At 45.6% G+C, this 20,958-nt stretch overlaps 1 protein-coding gene across 1 annotated transcript; it reads right to left on the reverse strand.

Annotated features, from left to right (window-relative positions):
* Positions 1–12: 12 nt before the first annotated feature.
* LOC8028952 (protein OSCP1) lies at positions 13–19,432 on the reverse strand. The gene is made up of 7 exons (XM_042292138.1): positions 19,321–19,432; positions 18,679–18,833; positions 15,600–15,767; positions 13,008–13,088; positions 12,826–12,929; positions 3,971–4,031; positions 13–117 (listed from the first exon to the last, which is right to left on the reverse strand). The coding sequence occupies exons 1-7, from the start codon at positions 19,430–19,432 to the stop codon at positions 13–15; spliced, it is 786 nt and encodes a 261-aa protein (XP_042148072.1).
* Between the last annotated feature and the right edge of the window lie 1,526 nt (positions 19,433–20,958).

A 20,958-nucleotide genomic window follows, 5' to 3' on the forward strand; every position in this document is an offset into this window, starting at 1 on the left:
ACGCCAACCAGATCAGTTGGCGCTGTCCATGAGCTCCAGGAGATCGTTCTCTGCGCTGCCGCTGTCCTGCTCCATGGTCAGGTTGGCAAGCACCTGGCTCAGCTCGTCGCTTCCCGCCTGCAGTAAACACTTCTTTTATCAACTTGAAAGAAAGGGGAAGAAACTGATGCGATTGCTGCGCCAAAGCGCATGCCCCGCTACATTTTGCCATAATGTGAGGTATATGCGCCAAAACTTATTTTTACTTTATTGATGCTAAGGATATCATCGGTGATCTGGTTGCTGCGCCAAAGTGCTTACCCTGCTACATCCTGTTGCATTTCGACAAAATGTGCTGAATTTGTGCCAACATTGTGCCAAGACAGAATTTCACTTTATTAATACTGAAAATATTACGGCTAAAAACTTCTGAACGGCCGGATTGTTACAGTAGGGCTGTCCGAATTTTTTGAGCTTTCGATTTAAGTGCGTACTACTAGATTTGAATTCTGTATCAAACACTGACCTTACTCGGTGGTCGCGCAATACTCTAATGTTCGTGGCATGTTATGGTGGGTTAGGTAGCTTCGTTGAGTGCGCTTCTCACCGCACTCTGGTGCACTGCAGTGAAGCAAAAACTGCGGCGTAGGCATCGCGGTTTTTTTTCTGTCACGCTTCGCCGCAGCGCAGCCGCGTACTAAGGGGAAAACAATTCCCGACACAAGCGTCAATATGTAGGGTGGTTCAAGTCACCAGGCTCGATCTAAAATGAACCGTAAAAATCGACGCCTGCACGTAGCCATCTAAACTTTTTGTCAAAGGTGTATTTCAGAGGTCAATTTTTACTTGTAAAATTATAAAGCGGAGTTCTCTTTCTGTGAAAAAGAAGGCCAAGAAACTTGCCAGGGTCTACGGCAGGCAGCGACGCAGACGACGGGTTCAGTAGCGGGGTGTGTTTGGCGTTCGTATTGATAGATGGCGCTGCCTCCTTATCGCGACCACCGTGGTTTACTAGAATTAACATAATCTTTTTTTTTAAATTTACCTTCGATTAAAAAACGAAATGCGGACAATAAGAGCAAAATTTAAAGTAAAAAAACGCGTCTGCATAACGGCGGCGCTTTTGCTGCCAACGGATTCCGTCTGCGTGTCATCTGCTTTCTTTCGCTGGTCGGCTTCGGACGCTGCTCCCGACGCCATCTATCAATACGAACGCCAAACACGCCCCGCTACTGAATCACTGTCGTCTGCGTCATTCCCCGCCGTAGACCCTGGCAAGTTTCTTGGCCTTATTCTTTACAGAAAGAGAACTATGCTCTGTAATTTTGCAAGAAAAAAACCGACCTGTGAAATACACCTTTGACGAAAAGTTTAGATTGCTATGTGCAGGTGTCGATTTTTACGGTCCATTTTAGATCGAGCCTAGTAACTTGGACCACCCTATATATGTACCGTAAAATCCCGTAAGGGCGTCCTCCCCTGAGATCGCCCATTCAGTTTTTCTGGCTAAATATCTGTAACATAAAAATTCCGAAACATCGCCCACCCCCCGATTCCTGTTGGACGCCAAGCCAAGTCCAACGGGAATCTCGCATCCACGGCGCGATCTGCGGTACCGGTGCGTCCGAGAAGCGAGTTCGTAGCGGGTTCCCGCGTTTTCGTCTGCGATCTGCGCGCATGATATCGGCTCCCGTAACAACCCGAGTTGTTCCCGCGTGCATATTGCATCGTGAAATGCGAATCTGCTGCGTTCGCGATTTGCGGTATCCGTTCCCGAGTTCGTAGCGGATTCCCGTGTTTTTGTCCGCGACCCGCGCGCGCGGTATCGAACGCGAGAGTTGTTCCCGCGTGTATAGTATGTCCACGACCTGCAGTATTTGTTTCCGTGGCATGCGAGTTTGTAGCGTATTCCCGCGTTTTTGTCCGCGATCTGCGCGCGCCATATGGGTTTCCGTGACAGGTAAGATTATACCGGGTTGTACCGGGTTCCCGTGTCTTTATTGCACCATGAAGCTTGCATCTGCTGCGTCCGCGATTTGCGGTATCCGTTCCCATGAAATGCGAGTTCTCGGCGGGTTTTCGCGAGTCGTTCGCACCGTAAAATGCGAATCTGCTGCGTCGGCCACTTGCGGTATCCTTTCCCGTGACACAGGAGTTTTTAGCGAATACCCGCGTGTTTATGGCATCGTGAAACGCGAATTTGCCGTGTTCACGATCGGCGGTATCAGTTCCCGCATCACGTGGTTTGTAGCGGGTGCCCCGGTGCTTATCATTAATTTTTGATAATGTTTTGCTGCGGCATCCCCAAAGATAGCCCACCCCACGTTTTTCACCATTTATCTCTACGTTTTGGGTGGGCGTTCTCACGGGATTTTACGGTATATATAAAACAGAAGGACTTTGTAAGAGCTAATCTAACAACTCTACCTTGCACTATACTTCTGAATCAAACTGCGACCAGTATATAGGGTAAACTGCAATATTCTGATTTTGTTAGTTCAAATTCGAGATTTAGCAAGGATACTTTTGTTACTGATTTAGGGTGCCGATGTGGAGTATTTGGTTTAAGCTGACAAAAGGGCAAACAGCACGTAAAAAACAGGCACAAAGTAGGAAAAAAAAAAAAAGACAAAACAGCTGCGGTACGAGTGCCCTTGATGTTTTCTGCCCTTTGCAAGTTGGCGCAACTCTGACCTAGAGTTGCGAATAAGAAAGGTGGCCCCACTTGCACGGTAAAGCGTGTTTCAGATGCAGCGATTTTGGCCCTAGAGCGGCGCAACTTCTGCCGTCGCGGCGCTCGTGCCGCTCAACCGCTGGTGCTGGCCAAAGCGCCGCGACGGCACAAATCGCGCCGCTCTAGGGCCAAAACCGCTGCATATGAAACACGCTTAAGGCAAGTGGGGCGTGGGGCGTCTGATTTATGATAGAGTGATGTGATCGGTTCGAGTAATTTTAGAGCACCTTCAGGGCCCGTTTGCTCGAAGCACTAACCGCGGCTAAAGTTAGCAGCAGTACCTAGGAGAGGGATTTTGAAACCACGTGACTGGGGCTCGGTAGGGATGCGGGGAAACATGGCGGTGCACCGGTGAGTGAGAGCCGCTCGCTTTAAAACGAATATGTCGTTGTAGCTACAATATCGGGCTCGTTAGTCAGCAACGAATGGTGCAGGAGGCTTTCGCTTTGCCTTACCTCGCTTAAATCGCAAAGCATGGGCAATGACCTCGCCGCATTTTCTAGATAGTCTTTCGATTCTGGCCATTCCTAAGCCTAAACTAGCGCGATAATTGTCGGCATGGCAACGTCTTTGCAAAGCGGATTGCCTTGGCTCAATCGGCCGGGTATTGATAGCACACAAAAGCAGACAGCGCCCCAATTAGCGCCGAGATGTTTCAGTGGCGCCCTCTTATGGTTTCCATCCGTGACGTCACGACTGGGATTTGCCTCGCCGTGACGTCACCAGTTGTTATCCTGGCTACTTACCATCAGGTGCGGCGACGAGTTCAATGGTGTGTTTAAAAAGCACAGTGAAAGCTAGGAGCCATCGCAATCCGAAACACCGTCAAAGTTGACAATCTGACAATGCTCATATGCCCATGGTTCGGCCAATCGTGGAAAGCTGACCGCAGCTACGCTTTTTTTCGCGCACATGGCTAATAGACCTTTTTCTAAATTTCCCAAGCACCGAGGTGCATGCTACGAGTGTAGTTACACGCATTGCACGTGCTGGCGTCTGCAGTAGTACTTGTTCTAAAGCAAAAGTGTGAAACAAATTTGGCACGCGCGTTCGTCAAAGCCTTATTATGATTATTTACTTCGAATCTTTTCTAAGAGGAAGGCCAGCGCGCGCGGGCCGTAGAATTACACTTTCAGCGTCCGCGATGGAGGCCCTGTTCATTCCAGCCCTTTCTAGCCTGTCGTCTCCTCCCTGATTTACGCAGTTGCTGCTTGGAAGCTGTAAATATGGACCTGTAATTCAATTCGTGACACTTGCCTTGGGTGTGTCGATCGTCACCAGGAGCCCTCCGTCGCAGGCGTCTCGGTCACTAGCCGCCCTGAAATCGAGGAAACAATAGACACTTTTCAGACGTCCGCTCCATCGCTTGTCCGTCATTCCTTGATCACGTACTCTAAGCTTCTATTGGACGCGAGGCCTGCGTCAGGGTTCGGCGAAAAGTCAGATCCAATCGCAGGCTTCGTGTCCAAGCAATGGCGACAGCCAATGTCTTCGAGCTTTCTGTCTTTGATAACACTTGGTCGCGCGTGCAGTCAAACCTTGGCAGAAGGCAACGTGCGCGTGCTGGAACGCTCTAAGGTCAACACTGGACGCCATGGTTTGCTGGAGAGGAGGCGAGGAGGAACTCTCCTCCTCTCCGGCGTTCACTTTATTCAAGTGGAAAAAGTGGAGGACTTTCTGGGAGGAGCTTGACCTGCACACTTAAAGGGGCGATGCAACGACTTTTGTATTTTGCGCTTATACCGCTTAAAACGGATCCCTGACGTTGATGACCTATGTAGCACCCGTTCGTTTTTCACCGCACGCAATCGAAGTCGCAGAAACAATTAAAGAAAAACGAGCAGCGTTTACCCCTTCAACTCGCAGTCAGAACAAGCGGCCACGTGATCTGGAGCCGACTCTATGCCGCCAGTGTTGATCATAGCCACGCGCTGGGGTTTGCAAAGCACAGGACTTGCGCTGAGTTATAGACATTGTTATGGTTCGTCTATTGTCGTCATTGCAGCGATCGGACACGGGCCACTTTACCCGAATGTTTCTCGAGCTATCGATTATCACGAGCCCGAATCGAGTGCCCACCCAGTGCTCGGGTTCAATCTATGAGCCGCATTCAAATATCGTCACTGGGCGGTACTGCGACCGCCCAGCTACGTCATCAAGTTTTGCGAAAGAGATTGAATGAAAACGCTTGCTTTTCTCCTTGAAAGTACACCGCAACAAAGGAGTTTCGCCCACTGGCGTTGCGTGCGAGTATCCTTGAGTCCCACTAGGGCCAGTAAGCTCGTGGAAAGTGAAAAACATTCCAATTAATATCGTTGCACCGCCCCTTTAACCTTTCACTGACTGTAGAATAGAGTGAGTGCTGCAAACGATTCCGACTAAGGGTGTGGTGGTGCAGGGGGGGGGGGGGGGGGTCCGTTATTTGGAAAGCGTTACCTTTTGTGAGGGGCTCGTTAAAAGGGTCTTTTCGTAGGTCGCACCCTGTGGATTGCGGGCGCGGGCTCAAATCGCGCACAAAGTGCCGGCACGAGCTCTTACTGGCAGCACAAAGCTAGGGCCTACGGTCTGCGACAAGTCCCTATTATTCGCGAGTAGCCGGTAATCAATCCGAGCTTTATTGTGTTCCAATCAGCTCTAAGACCTTAAGAGGGTTACACTTGGACGAAATGAGACTGTACTAAAATTTACATACTACGCAAGTACAATGATTGGACTGCTGCGCCAAACTGCGCCGAAAATTCCGTTCTCATTTTCAGTCCCATCGAGCGGGTGATGAAGCTCCGTTAAGTGCGCTGTCTGGCGGTCGCCGATGCACTGTGGAGAAGCGACGCCCCCGAAGCCGACATCGAGAGTCCGTATATTTTGCTTCGCAGTAGCTTAGTCGCGTGCTTTGAGGGAAAAATCGTACCTCCATAGCGGAATAGTGTTTTCTCGGAAACCTTCCGATGTTTGAACTGTGCGATGTAGATCATTATATATAAAGTAACCTTTAGTAATCAGTGCGTGCATTTCCCTAATATAGACCCTCTTCAATCATGGCAAACGCCACCAGGCGGTGCTCCAGTCTCTGACGTCCCAGAAAACCTACCAATTATTAAAAAAAAAAAAAAGAAAAAAAAAAAGAGCATAGCCTTATTTAGCACTGCTGCTTAAAATCTCGATGAAACTTTTAACTACGAATCCTCCAGGTGAATGCCAAAAGAACAAAGAAGCGCGAGATCTGTTAAAACATTTTGAATATTCTTGTAAACCTACTTGTCTCCTCCAAGCTTCGTTAAATTGTACAGCCGAAGGCCTCGTTAAATCTCCAACTTTGTTGTTGTAGCATTTATGCTTTCTAGCGCTGGTGACATAAGCAAGCTCTACAGGCTTGCAAAGACGGATCGACCGGAAGTCGCTTGGGACGACTCCATGTTTGTAAATAGCAAAAGGGTCGGTCGTGCACTAATCCCAAATCAAATTATGTATATACGTGTCGTCCATATCATTCTAACACTTCTCAGTTATGAAGATGAACTTTCTAAACTTCAGCCGGTGGTACAGGGTTTGGCAGCTGGTATTATTAACTCTGCGTTAAGTTGGTATTCAGTGAAACAAATTGGTTGGCTAACAGACTGCCCTCATTAATGTAGAGCTTGGAGACGTTTTGAACCAAACTGTCCAAAACCAATCGATGATAGCGTGTGCTGAAGAAAACCTAATTCAGACAGATTCTACACGATCGCCGATCAAGTTGGTGTTTTTGTGAGACGATGAGTTAGTTTAGCCACAGCTTGGGCTATTGATCTCATGCAGACTCCTCGGAAGGCACGCACCGGTACCATCACGAGCACGAACATGGCAGTCAAAGGGATTCTGGTAACCGCCATTGTTGTCGCGTTTGAGGCGTGCTTCCCTCGCTTACCAATCTGGCTACCTTGCGTTGTGTAAATACCACTTCCGGTGTTTGGTAAAACAAAGAAAAGCAAAAGCTGTTTTTACACTATTACAGGGATCTGCTAGCGCGCCCATAAGATAAAGTGACTAGGTGGCTGTGCGGTTACGTGTAACTAAACGGAAAGTTTATACGGACAACATAGGAGACACAAACACATATGTTCCTCACTCTTGAATTTCCACCGTGAATAATAATATTTAGCTGGGTAGCGTCTCCCTGGTTGGTAATCAAACACAGGCTGCGGATGTCCTATATACGACAGCGTGCCGGTTAGCGTTGGTGGTTCAGCCGTGCCCGCACGCTTCTGGTCGCCCGTCGAGGAAAGAAAGGCGCGGCGTCACCCGTCTCCTTCGAAGAAAAGGTTGAGGCTGAACTCGGAGGTGTCCCGGCGCTCGTCGTGTCCCACCAGTTGCAGCAGGAGTCCCAGCTCCGCCCTGGCGCTGCTGTCGGGGCTGGTCAGGGCCTCCACCTGCAACGCCCCACGCGCAACGCTTCTAGAGCGCGTCGGACACATGCGCCCCGTCTTTTACGAGGACAGCATCAGAAGTAACGAAGCACTTTTTTGAAAGAAAATAGCAGTTTGCTGCTATCCGTAACTCCAACGGCACGCATTTATTCCCCTTTCTCTGCTTCATAATTCTGCCGGCAGTCCGTGGAAGTTTTCGCTGCACACCAGGGTATGCAGTTGCTCCCCGCTTATTTCCTTCACGTCTTTTCCGCTGGTGGCGTTGCCTCTTCTTGTGTTGCGAACATGCAGCCATGTTTTGTTTAAGACGTGCACCGTCACGTAAGTCGGCGCCACAAAGGATGTTGTTTCTTGTAAAAAGTATGCAGGACTCCTTTTATGTAGGAGCTTTCAAGGATTCTCGTCAGTGGTGGCACGCAGTGAAGAGACGTAGAAACTGGTCTTACGTTCTCTTCAGTGGTGTTGGGGGAGGCAGCAGGGACCGAGCCTGGACCCTCAAGCAGGGATCGAGCTATCTGCTCGTTGGGGGAGTATCTGTAACCGAGATCGGACATGGGTCTCTGGTCTGCTGAGAATAGGCTACAAAATGTTAGCCCCTCTAGCGTGCGTGAATCTTTAGCATGCATGTATGCACCCAAAAAGACTACCAGACGATTTAATGTAACACCACATTGTTCTTGAAGCGACAGCGAGTTTCTGTTTCAGTTCAGTTTAACAATCTTCAAAGGCACTTCAATGAAGTGCATCACATGAAAAAAAGGGGGGGGGGAGGGGGGGGGGGTCTAGTACAACAAATGAACAGTGAACGTTGCCGAATAACGCTTCCCTTAATTATGAAGAAACATATATCTACCTAATGTAAAAGATAAAGAAAAAAATGTAGCTTATATTGAATAAACATTTTGACTAACGAAGAACACTTGGGAGGTGTGGCTTTGAAAGATAGATGAATTCGGCCTGAATATTTCCAGCTAGGGAAAGCTGGAAATTCTGGAATGCATTTGTTCTCGCGAACATACTTTCAAGTTGTGGTCACGACGTACATTGATTTGAGATGGTGGTTGACAGTAATTGCTAAGAAAAAAAAAGAAGCATGGTAGATTTTGGGAAACATGACAAGACAGGCGAGTTTAGTCCTTTCAGTCAATGGGCGATCGAAGCAATTGGGTAAAAGGAAAGAGATTGTACCGGACAGCGCGAATATCTTTAAAGGGTGCAGTGCGCGCGAATCAAATAGACGGACACTCCCAGACGTCATTTTAAGTTTGGCAGCGGCATTTCTGACCTAGTCGTGCTTCCAAACTCGTACAGATGGCAAAATTTCACTCTTCCATTTCGATGCTGTAACCTCCTGGAAATGCCATAGGTCTGGAAGTACGACCACATCGAAATGGCGGATGAACGTCCTGGGAACGCCCTCAAAGGCGAGCTCCTTCACTGCGAGGGGTCAGTCTTAGTTAATGAAACGAAAGAGGGCCATAGAAGACATTACAAACGACACGGAATTTTTTGCAAGGCCCTCATTCCGAAGGCCTCCATTTTGCGGGGTTGCGCACGCGATAAAAGAAACTTCCAAAACAATATACGAGCGTGGACGCTCCTACCCGCTTCTGTTTGTAGGAGAAGTGCGGCCCGTTTCTTCTTTCGTCGTTTCTAGTCATTCCTTGTATCAGCTAAATGCCTCGACGAACGACACGCACCAAACATCGCTTGTATACACGTTGAACAGACCGTGCAACTTTATTTGCTTCATGCTCGAAAGTCACCTAGTGACCATCAAAGGTGTTTGTATGCTGGTCGGGTTGCTGAAAAATGCTGACTTGGTTCTGTCGGCGGGCAAAAGTCGGGGTTTGTCACGCTCATACAGAACAATTTCTTGAATGAGAACATCATTGACAGAAGTCTTTCTGGTTCGGTTTTGAAATAAAAATTATTTCTGCGCCCTCAAAACGGTGTCGGCGCACCGGAAGTCGACCTGGGAGTTACATACACTGGTTCTCTTCAGAAAAATGGGAAATATAGGGCAAACCAAATGTGCTTGACAAAAAAAAAAAAAAAAAAAGAAGAATGAATGCATCTTATTAGTTTATGTTACATAAACCCCCGTGGAGAAAAGAAAATAGAAGAAATGCGCGCCAGTAGTGTATAGTTTAAAGAAGAAATGTTCACGAAACGTCGCGACTTCCCGTAATCCTTGCGTTTACGAGCATATATGTATAAATGCGTTAGCGAGATAGTGAGTGCACGTGCCAAACAATAGAGTTATTATAATGCACACTAAAGGTCCAGCTGGCGCTAGTGTGCTGTTGCAAACCGAAGCAGACAGCAACCAGTCGAAACTTGACTCCGGTAATGTATTCCTATGGGGAACCTTGGGTGCATTTTCTCTCTGCGCTTGATTATGAGAGGAAAATTACGAACACTTCTCACGCAGTAAAAAGCTTAGAACATTTCTGAATCACGTAAATTAATAGATCAATCAGTTACAGTGTTTTTCTTTTAAATTTATGGCATTAAGCACAGTTCTAAAACAGCTTTATACATGCATTTATGTGCACTGTTAGACGCATTTAGCGCAAACTCGGCGTCGGCGCTTTTTAGCCAGGGGGGGGGGGGGCATTTACGTGCAAGACAAACGAAAACAGAACTTGAAAGTATAAAACAGAAAGGACGAGGACGGGAACAGGACATCTAAAAGATGTCCTCTTCCCGTCTTCGTCCTCTCTGTGTTATACTTTCAAGTTTTGTATCTATCAGGGATGGGCAAAATACATGCAAATATGTATCGAAATACAAATACAAACTACTTCGTCAAAATGTATTTAATTACAAATCTAATTACATTTCCAAATGCATTCCTCAAAATTTGCATCAGCGACTTCAGGGCACCTGCAACGGGTTTCTGGTTATTTCATTTTAATTTTGCATCGCACACTCGGGGAGTTAGTGTGCGGGGCTCTAGTAACGTAATAGAAATATAATCACAAAAAAATGTAATCAGCTTGGACGTAATAGGTGAAAAAGTACAGAGCTTCAAGCACTTTTTTTTGTCGATTACATTTTGGTATAGACCAACAAAGAACCGAGACGACCAAGACGCGCAGCACTAGCTAGAGAATTTTTTATTGTTGCAACTCGCACCAGTTACGAAAATCTGGACGACCTGCGCATTTAGAATGTTCCAGGCAAAAATATGGATGGAAATCAGGCTGGAAAGCATCACAAAATGTCACAGGCACTTAATTAGCCAGTCTGCCTGTGAACGTTGATTTCGTCACTATTCTTACACTTGAAGAAGGGAAGACTCTTCCCGAAACGTCGTGTATTAAAGTCTCTACTGCTGTTCAAACATTTTTCTACGTTCCTGGACTAACACCGTAATCACAAACTCACTAAACGCGTGTGCTTGATTGAGAGACACTGCATTCGGTGCAGAACGTAGTTTCCTTCCTGCTCTGGACATTGAAAATAAATTTGAGGGATGTATTTTTGCCCAGAAAAATGTATTTAATTACAATTGTATTTGAAATACCCACGTTTTAGTATTTAAATACATATGTCAAATACATTACCCAATTTGTAATTAAATACAAATGCAAAATGCACAAAGTATTTGAAACACGTATTTCAAATACTTGTATTTTAAATACTGCCCATCCCTGGTACCTATTAACCAACACGCTCGTTTTCAATTACAAACGAAAAAACAACAGGAAAACCAAGAGAGACGGCAAGAACTAGGCAGTAACACTGGATCAGTAACTCCCTGTGCACGAACAAGATCAATATAAAATGTAATCCATCTAATTATAGTGAGATTCGCAATAAATAAGTACTGCTTTATTCTCTCTGCTCATGCATATATGCGAAGATGCCTGTTCTGCGTTCAAAACATCTCCCGCACACTTGAAATCTTTGAAAATAGGGAGAAGCCAGAAAACAGGTGCCAAATAAAAGCTGTCCGGCGAAGAAAATAATAAAAAGTCAGCGTATTTTGTTCTTTAAGTTTTGGATGTTTATAACCGCTATTAAAGATGCAGGACGGGGTCATTTTCATATAGTGACAGCGCTGGCATATTAGCTATAAGCGTCACAAGAAACCTTGAACACACTCTACATTCCTTTCGATTGTAGTTTTGCTTAGATTCGTTGCTGGTTTTTACACACCTGCTGTGGAACACGGGTTTGTGCATGAAATATAGAAATGTTTAACATCGTTCGCTGATAACGAAAAATTATGTAACTAAAGCCTTGACACTATTACCGTGATTATAAAGCTGTTCGGTACGGCCAAAATAACAAAAGAGATTCGGCGAAGACACAACGGATGCTGCCTGCTTCAATTTGTTTGCCCGGAAGTTGAAGGGGGCACTAGCTCCAATTAAACCTGTAGCGTACATTACAATAACCAGTGACGTACCAACTTGTTCTTGAGGGGGGGGGGGGGGGAGGGGGCAAACCGGACCTCCCCCTCTCCCACCCCCCTCGCCCCGGGGCATGGGGGCGGTGCCCTTGGTATCCCCTGGGATCCGGCTGGCATTGTTTGCCCTGCCCAGTAGCGGCTGTCTCGGGGGGGGGAAGGGGGGGGGGGGTACAACACATGCCTTGCCCCCCCCCCCCCCCCCCCCCCCCCCGCCCACTCTGAGAACCGGGGGGGGGGGCAACGCCCCCCTTGCCCCCCCGGTTGGTACGCCCATGACAATAACTCTCTGTGACAAATATACTTACTGCGAACTTCGTAGTGCCTGCTTTCAGTAATCTTTTTGACAATTATTTCTGGAGAGGACGAGCAGTTGTGCTTTGACATTGACACAACTCTGGTGCTCGTGGCACTACGTTCATATGCCTGGTGTATGGCTGCAAGCATATGGCAGCGCTAGTAGAGCGAAGTAGACGCTCTCTTGTTTTTCGTAGCAGAGTCCAGGCCTCGATGGAATGTACCTACATGTTGGTTCCTAGCCTGGTTCCCCTGTGGAATCCCTGCGCCGACCTCTGGGCAGGCTCGTAGTTGCAGCCGGTCTCGAACGGGGTTTCTCGGAGCAAGACGCTCCCGGGGCCAAACTCCCTGGATAAGAGTCACTAAACAAAGTCACCACGACAACCCCTTCACTTTTCAGAGTCCCGGTCAACGGAAACGCTGGCCCACAGTCAAGCACAGTCTCTATGTTGTTTGAACGGAGTAACGGTAATAAATCGAACAACGAATATTAATCTTTAACGAATACACAGCAGCAATCGCCACATTGAAGCACAACAATCAGTTATTCAATAGTTATTTGTTTATGTATTTGTAGGGTTATCCTTTTCAGGGCTGTTACAGGGGCATACGTACGTACATGCAAACCTACGTCATGAACACTAAAATAATTTATGCGTATTAGTTAACTGTAGTCGGTGACAGGTTAAGAAATCGGAGGTAGCTCCATCCACCCCTTTCCATTTCAGCAGAGCGAACACTGGAGAGGTGGCGACCTCCTCTAAAGCACTCACTTCGTTAAATTGGAGGGATGGAAGGAGCTTCTCCTGGAACTCTTAAATTGTCCCCGACTACACAGGTTTCCATTTGATCTCCCTAAACTTCACTTATTTCTAACTTTTTAATTACTTTTTTTTTTGCATGGTCTGGAGTGGTTACCAGTCATAATCTTTAGTTTGAACTCTATATAGGTGAAGATATTTTTTCTCTCCTTCCTTCTCTCTCTTTTTTACCTGACAGTTCCGGGAACTTCGAAACCCGGTGGAACTGGGCCCGAAGTCGGAATTTCGAAGAGTCCGTTCGGATGTTGAACTCCGGTCTTTAGGAACACGGACACCTGCGGCGTGACATCGGACCTTTATATTCCTGATCATACGATGTTTCTCGTTTCACGACACGAGCGTCGTATACTTACGCGGATCCGCAGGTCTTGAAAGAAACCAAGGAGTGCGTACCGGATCATTTGGTACTCCCCGACACTCAGGTTCTGGTAGTTCTGTGGAGGAACCGAGGAAAGCATAATTAACATCTTCGTGTAAAAACGAAAAACAAAAATGTAAATGACGGAATAAAACACCGCCAGCTCATAAAAGAAAACACACACAAAAAAGAACAGCAACAAAAAAAAAAAACAAGAAAAAAAAAACGAGGAAATTGTTTAGTTAAAATTTAGACTCAAAACACAAAAACGAAAAGTACACTGTTGTTTGAATGGGTCAAACATAAGATTATCTGTAGTCTTTTTTTTTTTTTATCGAAGCGTTGTTTTATGCGGCGTCAACATTTAGTCTTCGGCGTCTTTATGATGCTCCATAGATGAGGTTATTTTTCCCTTTTTCGTGTCGGCTATCTTACTCGAATTAAGCGTCCCAAGCCAACAACTCAAGCGGACCGTGCTTAACAGCTCCAACCATAGATTATTTATTTATTTAAAGGATACTGTGGCACGCATGCGTGAGCCATAGCAGGTGTCGGTGTACATACTACATACAATTCGAACGGTAGAAAACAAATTGCACGCAAGAACCAAGTTTAGCAGAATTAATTGTATCAACAAAGCCGTCAAGTGACGTAAGGGCTACTACTTCGTTTGTTAACGAATTTAATTCTTAGGTTGCCCGAGAGAAAAAGAGATACTTGAATACATCATGCTTACATCTGGATTGCTTGGTAGCTTTTGAGTGATTGAGTCTAGATGAACCCGTTGATGAAAAAGTGATATATCTCGCACTGTCAACATTCAACAGCTTGTTAACAAGGGAGTATAAGAAGCGTAATCTGTTTAGTTTAGCTCTGGTCTCCAACGGTTGTATGCTGGCCTCTGCAAGTAAACCTGACGCAGAAATATTATATCTACAATTGTTAGTTATAAATCTCCCAGCAATTTTTTGTGCATGTTCAAGTTTACTGATTCCCTCCGCGGTATGAGGATACCAGACTAAATTGGCATATTCCAGCATGGGCCTTATGAGTATGTATTATGCAGTCTTTTTCTTTTCCCTATCAGCGCATTTTTGAGCTACGTCTTAGTGTAAAACGTTTACATATGCCCTGAATTAAGAACATCATCTATATTCTGATTCCAGTTTAATTCGCCTGGATATTGTTACTTTGAGGTATTTGTATTGCTGGACATAACTGATGGGAGTACCATATTTGAATAAATATACTTTAAAGGATTTTTTTCCAGGTTACTGTCATTTGTACGGTTTTAGAGTAGTTTACCTGCACCTGCCATTTATCCGCCCATTCTTAAAGTTTGTCAAGGATTCCTTAGGATGTATTTGATCTTGAGTTGAGCTTACCTCAGAATAAATGACGCAACCATCGGCAAATAATTTAATTGGTACTTTGATATCTTTAATAATGTAATTTACAAAAACAAATAAGAGTACAATAGACCCAAGAACTGAGCCACCCCGCTAGTTAAAGCAAGAAGGCCAGAAGACTCATCACAGGAATGTACATATTGTGATCTATTGGACAGCTATGATGCTATCCACTTTACTAACAGATCACATTTGAAGATTGTAGAAAACTTAAAAAGACGTTTTGGGTCTGATACTTTATCAGAAGTTTTCTATGGGTCAAGGAAAATTATGTCTGCCTGGCTCCTATTGTGAATTGTGTTTACGAGCTCGTGTATTTATTCAAGAAGCTGGGTACTTGTTGATAGTAATTTCCTAAAACAGTGCTGAGATGGTATAAGAATATTGTGAGTCTCGAGATATTGACACATGCGTGAATGTATTATATGCTGTGGAAGCTTACAACAGGTATACTTGTTAAAGATACCGGATACAGTTAGCCAGGTTGTTTCTGTAGCCAAACTTATGAATGGGGATACTGTTTTCAACATTCCAATGATAAGGTAATACTCCAGGGGGAATAGATGCGGTAAAAAGGATGCAAGGTATTTGGACATCCATTCTGCTTAATGCTTCAAAAACTCGCTATGTAAACTCGTTAAACTATTTTGACGATGTATATACATTAGGGCCCAACGATGTAATTTGAGAAGGAACTACCTGCGGAAACCGCAATATGTGCAAAAACAACTTGCCACGAAAATAACTTGGGCCAGAATAACCTGCCCAGAACGTCATTTAAGCTGACGCTACCTTCTTTTTGTGGCGTCGATATGTTTCGGTTGCTCCCTCTTTTGGTTTCTATATGTGATGTTACGACCAGGGGAATCAATTGCCTGCTACATTTTTTTATTGTGTTTGTCGAAACCACAGTGGAAGCTTAGAGTCATCATTGCTTTCTTATTTCCATTAATTCAAGCACAATTCATCATACTTAAGACGTCATAGTGACTTTTGACAAATTGTAAAGGCCGATCACAACGGCGGTTTTAGTCGCGCACGTCGCCAATAGCACCGTTGTTCGAGTGTTTCAACTGCTTTCACGCGGTGTATCCCATGGGACAATGTTCTCGAGGACTGCGTGCCCCTCGGTCAGAGCGATTAATACTTGCGCGCATCTGAGTGTGGCCAAGAGCCACCTTGAGGAGGACGCCGAGGACGTTCTGCACTTGGGCGTGGACTGGGCGCGCTGTTGCCACGTAGCTTCCGATGGCATCCAGGTGGTTCAGGGTGACCGCCAGAAGGTCGCCGGGCGAAGAGCACATGAACGTCTGGTACTTGACCACCATCGTCATTAGGTCGTACAGCTGGAACCGAACGCTCAGTTAGCTTTTAGTGCCATCCCTTACAAAAGCAGGTCTCAACATTCTGTTTTTAATTTTTTTAGACTACTTATTGACTTTCCGAGATTTTCCTTTATAATCGCACTTTGTTTTGATTATTGTCAAAAAAACCTCAAAAAGAAAGAACGAGGAACTTTTTTTGTAGACTTATTTATAAAAAAATTAAAAAGAAGTTGTAATGGCGTTTCTTTTTGTAGGTTATTTTCTGTAAAAAATAAAAATAAAACTTATTGACGTTGTCTTTTTACATTATTTTATAAAAGAAAAAAATAATTTCTTTATTATTTTATCAAAAGAAATTGAGGACATTTTTTTCTTAATTTGGAAGAAAGTTTTGAAGAATAACAGCTCACATTTTTTGAAAATATTGAAAGGGAAAAGACATTTTCTCCAGGGCCGGCTTGCTAGAACAGCGTCTGAGCTGAGACTGGGAGAAAGAAAGCACTGCAAAGGCTGGGGCGCGCGAGCGTCTTGAGACGCAACTTGAGTCCCGCGCAGGTCGTGCGCTGGCTTTGGCAGTGCTTTCTTTCACCCAGTCTCAGCTGAGACGCTGGTTCTAGCAAGCCGGCCCAGATTTTTTCCTGTTGACATATTTGTAAGAGTTCCGAAAAATGATAGTATGTTGCTTTGCAATTATTTTTCTTTTAATTTGGGATACTCTTTTCTTTAATCAGAGGACAAAGGCAAATGACATTTTCACTGCCTTTCCTGTTTCTATTTAATGAAACATTCTGATAGCACGTCCGACGTAACAAAAATAAAATTAAAGTTACGTCCCACGTAGCATAAAAGTTTGCTGTGCCTAGCGTTACGTCCGGACGGACCGCTGAAACGCGTTAACCTAACCCCCTTCCCCCTCTCTTTCTTACCCGTAAACACTGAAAAGCGATAACATTTCTTCTAGGAGCTGTTTTTGTGGATGTTGTTTTAGCGACTGCGCCTAATTATAATTAGTTGTACCAATGCTTTTTAGTAAGAGATAGAGTCCACCTACTTCGAAATACTGTTTTCCCCTTGACAGACTCTCGAGAAGGAGATCGCACACTTGGAACCTTAATAAGGGCTGAGGTAGTCACCAGCCTAATGATTACCTTCAATATGTAGGCTATATAAGGCTCTGGAGTAGTTAATGGGTCTGTGATTCTGATGTTGGGTGCTTAATGATGTTTGTGTTCGTTTTTCCCAGGGACACTATTTCCAAACAAAATGTAAAGTATACATTAATAAAATTCGAGTGTTTTTTTCAACGTTAGTCTGCGGTTCCGTCGAAAAGAATTCAACAGAATTTATGTTAGATGAAATTCTCAGATAGTTAAGTGACCAATTTGAACTAGGAGTTAAGTAAGTTGTCAAAATAAGCTCTAAAAAAAACTCAAAAGAGATTAAAAAATATAAATACGATTCCAGAAAATTTTTAACAGAAATTCAAAAGAATTTAACAACAGATTTTTGTAAGGGATGGTTTCACAGGAGCGACAAGCTTGGTGCGTAAACAAAAACAGCTCTGGTTTCTTTGGCGACCCGAGCTATCTTCCGCCTTACGTGTTCACACACATATGCATATCTGGCCAGTTGGTAATTTAAAGTGGAGCGGTACTGGGTTTTTTTATCGCCCTAGAAGGTACACATGCCGGTGGACCTCGATGCGACTGTTCACGGCTCACAGTCGGCGTACGGTATAGAATCTGCGCCTCCAACAAGCGCACGTTGTCTCCCGTCGCTTTGGCTGCGCGTGCGTCAAAAGTATATCAAAGGCAGAATGCACGCGCTCGAGGCGGAGCTTTCAGTGCATTCAGCACCTGTCACCAACGTTGCCTGTCACCAATCTGGCTAGCCATTGGCTACGGATCCTCTTCAATGTATGTAACTTTGTTTGTATACTGCGTTCTGGGCGTTCCCGCAATGGCCAACGCAGCGTGCTGAAGAAACAAAAACGATACGACGTATGCTCAAAGGCGGAGTATCGTTATCGGAGTCATCCGGACGATCTACTAATATTGATAAGCTAATGGTTTTCCTTCGGGCCATTTGGGGGGGGGGGGGGGGGGGGGGCCGGTAATGTTGTAGTGTTGTGTATGTTGACAGCCGGCATCATATCTCCCGCGAATCGCACGCGTTACACCAGAAACTTTTTCGGTGGTTCTGGGTGTGCTTTGTGCGGAAGTGTAGGAATAACCAGTAGACTGTATCCCCAGAAATACGGTATATACCGGCGAATCGCTTTTTCTCTGTTGTTTTTATACTACATAAAGAAGTGAAAATAAACAAAGATCACGAGCCAGGTTTGTTGTTCTCCTAAAAACAAGTCAGGGTGACCTTCTCTTTTGCCAGTCCCTCGCTTCGGGCTTGGCTATCTATTTGAAGAAAGTTCCTCGCTTAAAACAATAGCTCCAGTCGGATGGGACTAAATTAACTTTCACAATCAACTTGGCGTGGCTGTTTTCAATGTTGTGAAATGCAATCGATTAGCTTTGAAGTCCAGTACTTTTCAGTTTTTGACGCAGACCTCCTTCTGATTTCGCCCGACCATCCGATTGTCCTCTTCCTCTTTTAACGGAAGTTGCTGAGAGCACTAGGAATGAGTAACTCCCTGACTTTCAATGGCTCCCTCTATTACCATTAGATCGCACCACACTGCCCTTACATCATGCGAAAGACACGGTTTTCGCCGCAGACGTGATTCCAAAGTTATTTGCCGACAGATGTTTTGTTCATACAGGTGTGTACTTTGAACATGTCTGCAGACAGTTCTTTATGACCAATGTGAGAGGAGCATCATAAAAGGAAGGCCTCAGGGAGTGTCTGTATCTGACTGTAAGATGTATTGGCAGTGTGACGCGGCTCTAAGGTGTGGCACCTTGAGAAAGACCCTCACCTTGTCCATGCTGGCCGCGTTGAGTCTCATGATGGACGCGTGTGTGAGCTTCTCGAAGATGGAGCGCACCGCCTTCTTGGAGTACAATTCCTGCGGCTTGAACAACTCCTCGACAAAGCGAACGTTGAACATGGTGCTCACGATGTCCGTGATCACTGCGTGCGGTCAAAACGGCTAAATGGTGAACCTCCTTTCTCCCTTGCCATGTCTCCGCTCGTGTGACAAGCACATGTAATGTCAAGATTGCCAAAGTTAACTTTGCCTGCGTGCCGGGCTTGCTTGAGCACGTCAAGATTGTCGTTCTTAGCAGACGATAGGGAGTTCGTTCTTAGCATTCCTTGTGAACAATGCGCTAAACTATGGCGTTTTGCCACCACCATGTTTATGCTCGCAAGCCCAAGTTACCTCAACGCGGATGCTGCACACGCATGGGGTACCAGCCTGGATGCCACGATGCCAATTCGGCCTTTTTGTAGCTAAATGTCAGTGTGATGAAAGTTTTGTGTGCTACCTGTTTGGTGGTGTCAAATAAATTCGTGACATCCTGGTCTTCGGCTCGCTCCAGACAGTTCATGACACCAATTGTGGGCGGAATTATGCGAATGAACACGCCGGTGTAATCAAACTAGCGACCGTGCTCACCTTTGTGCGCTTTGTCCAGCGCGATCTTCTGGGCCTTGAGTCGCTGGTTAAGGATGTACATCATCTCGCCGCCCAGGTTGATGTAGAGAAGCGGTAACACTCGCAGAGACATTGCGGAATGTGCGTTGCTCGGTCGCGCCAACTCGCCGAACCGACTGAAAACAAGCCGCGGGGTAGGCGACGATCGTTTGCCGGTGTTTCCATAGCAACGCCCTCGGAGTCAAACACGCTCCAGGACTGGGAGCTATGTTTTGGTTTTTAGGGGCCGTTGTCAACACGATCTCCACGCACCTTGGCAATATTACCATATCAGCGTTCCTTCTTTCCTTATTTGCACGTCTAAAAAAAAAAAGGAAAAAAAAAGTGATTTGACATTGTGTAAGTTGCTCTCTCTCTCTCTCTCTCTCTATTATCTCAAAAATATGTTACTGTAAACCTACCTTTGCGCAGAGCATTCAGAGAGTCAAAAACCACGATCTACGGATGGAGCTTCGGAAATAAAGAGGCTGTAATATATTAAAGAAAATATAAAATAAAAGATTGAGTTCTTTTGTCTTCAACTGCTCTGCAGAAGAGGCGATGGCAAGACATATTTTACGTTCTTTCTACACGCTTAGAAGTTCCCGAGAGTAAAACTTTGAACGCACCAATTTGATGATGCAGTCTCTTAAAGACATCCCACCGCTTGGCACTGAGAACGCATTGGAACGGCACCAATCGTCCTTACCATGCATTGTTTGAGCGGAATGAAGGAAGACCAATGCTTAGTGTTCAGAAAGCATCGCGGGACAGTAGACACGTGGGAACTTCCGAGAGCAAGTACGTCAAATGTTCGCAAGGTTAATTTGGCCTCATTTCTCCAGGCTACTACTGGTCGGTAATTTGGATTTCACAGACGATTGAAGAGGAACAGTCCCACCCTCGATCTACGCGAGGTGAAGGGCTTGGTCGTCGTCACGTGCGTCGACTCACCAATGTCCTAGTTTAAGGCACTCTCAACTAATCCAAAGCAGAGGCTGTGTACTCGTAAAGCACAGAGTTGAAACCGAAAGTTCGCGGAGCGCCGATTGGACTTCGGCGACAAAAACGCGTCGTCATCGTCGCGAGAGTCAAACCTGCGCGCTCCGTATACTCAATTGGGCCTCTTTTTTTATGTCCGACCATGGGCCTCAGGAATCGCAAAGCGATCATTTTTTGGAAACACATTCTGGCCAGTAGTTAAATGAAGTCTGCGCTGTGGCATTACGCAATGCAAAGCGTTTTGCTTGCATTGCGTAATGCCACAGCGAAGGCGTAATTTTGAAGTTTAAGCAGATGTTCCGCCTCATCATTCGTTTAGTCGATTTTGTAGATCGCAGAGATTGGCTCTTCGAGTGTTTTACGGGTAAGTACATGCGCAGGGATTTCTTAGAGTGTACCGCCTGCGAGAACCACGTTGCCTGTGTTCGCGTTGGTTCCCTGTGTACGGCAGACTGCAATATATGCAGCGCCCTGTGCTGCACTGCGTCGCCCACATGAGGTGAGAAACCCTCAATCACAGCACGTATGTCCATTGCCTTTTCCTGAATGGGTCATCGTTCTGGATGGGCCACCGTTATTTTTTTAATGAGCCATCGCGCGTGGGCCACGCGCAAAAAG

This window comes from Ixodes scapularis, unplaced genomic scaffold, assembly GCF_016920785.2.
Source record: "Ixodes scapularis isolate PalLabHiFi unplaced genomic scaffold, ASM1692078v2 PGA_scaffold2__306_contigs__length_199485367, whole genome shotgun sequence".
NCBI lineage: Eukaryota > Metazoa > Arthropoda > Arachnida > Ixodida > Ixodidae > Ixodes > Ixodes scapularis.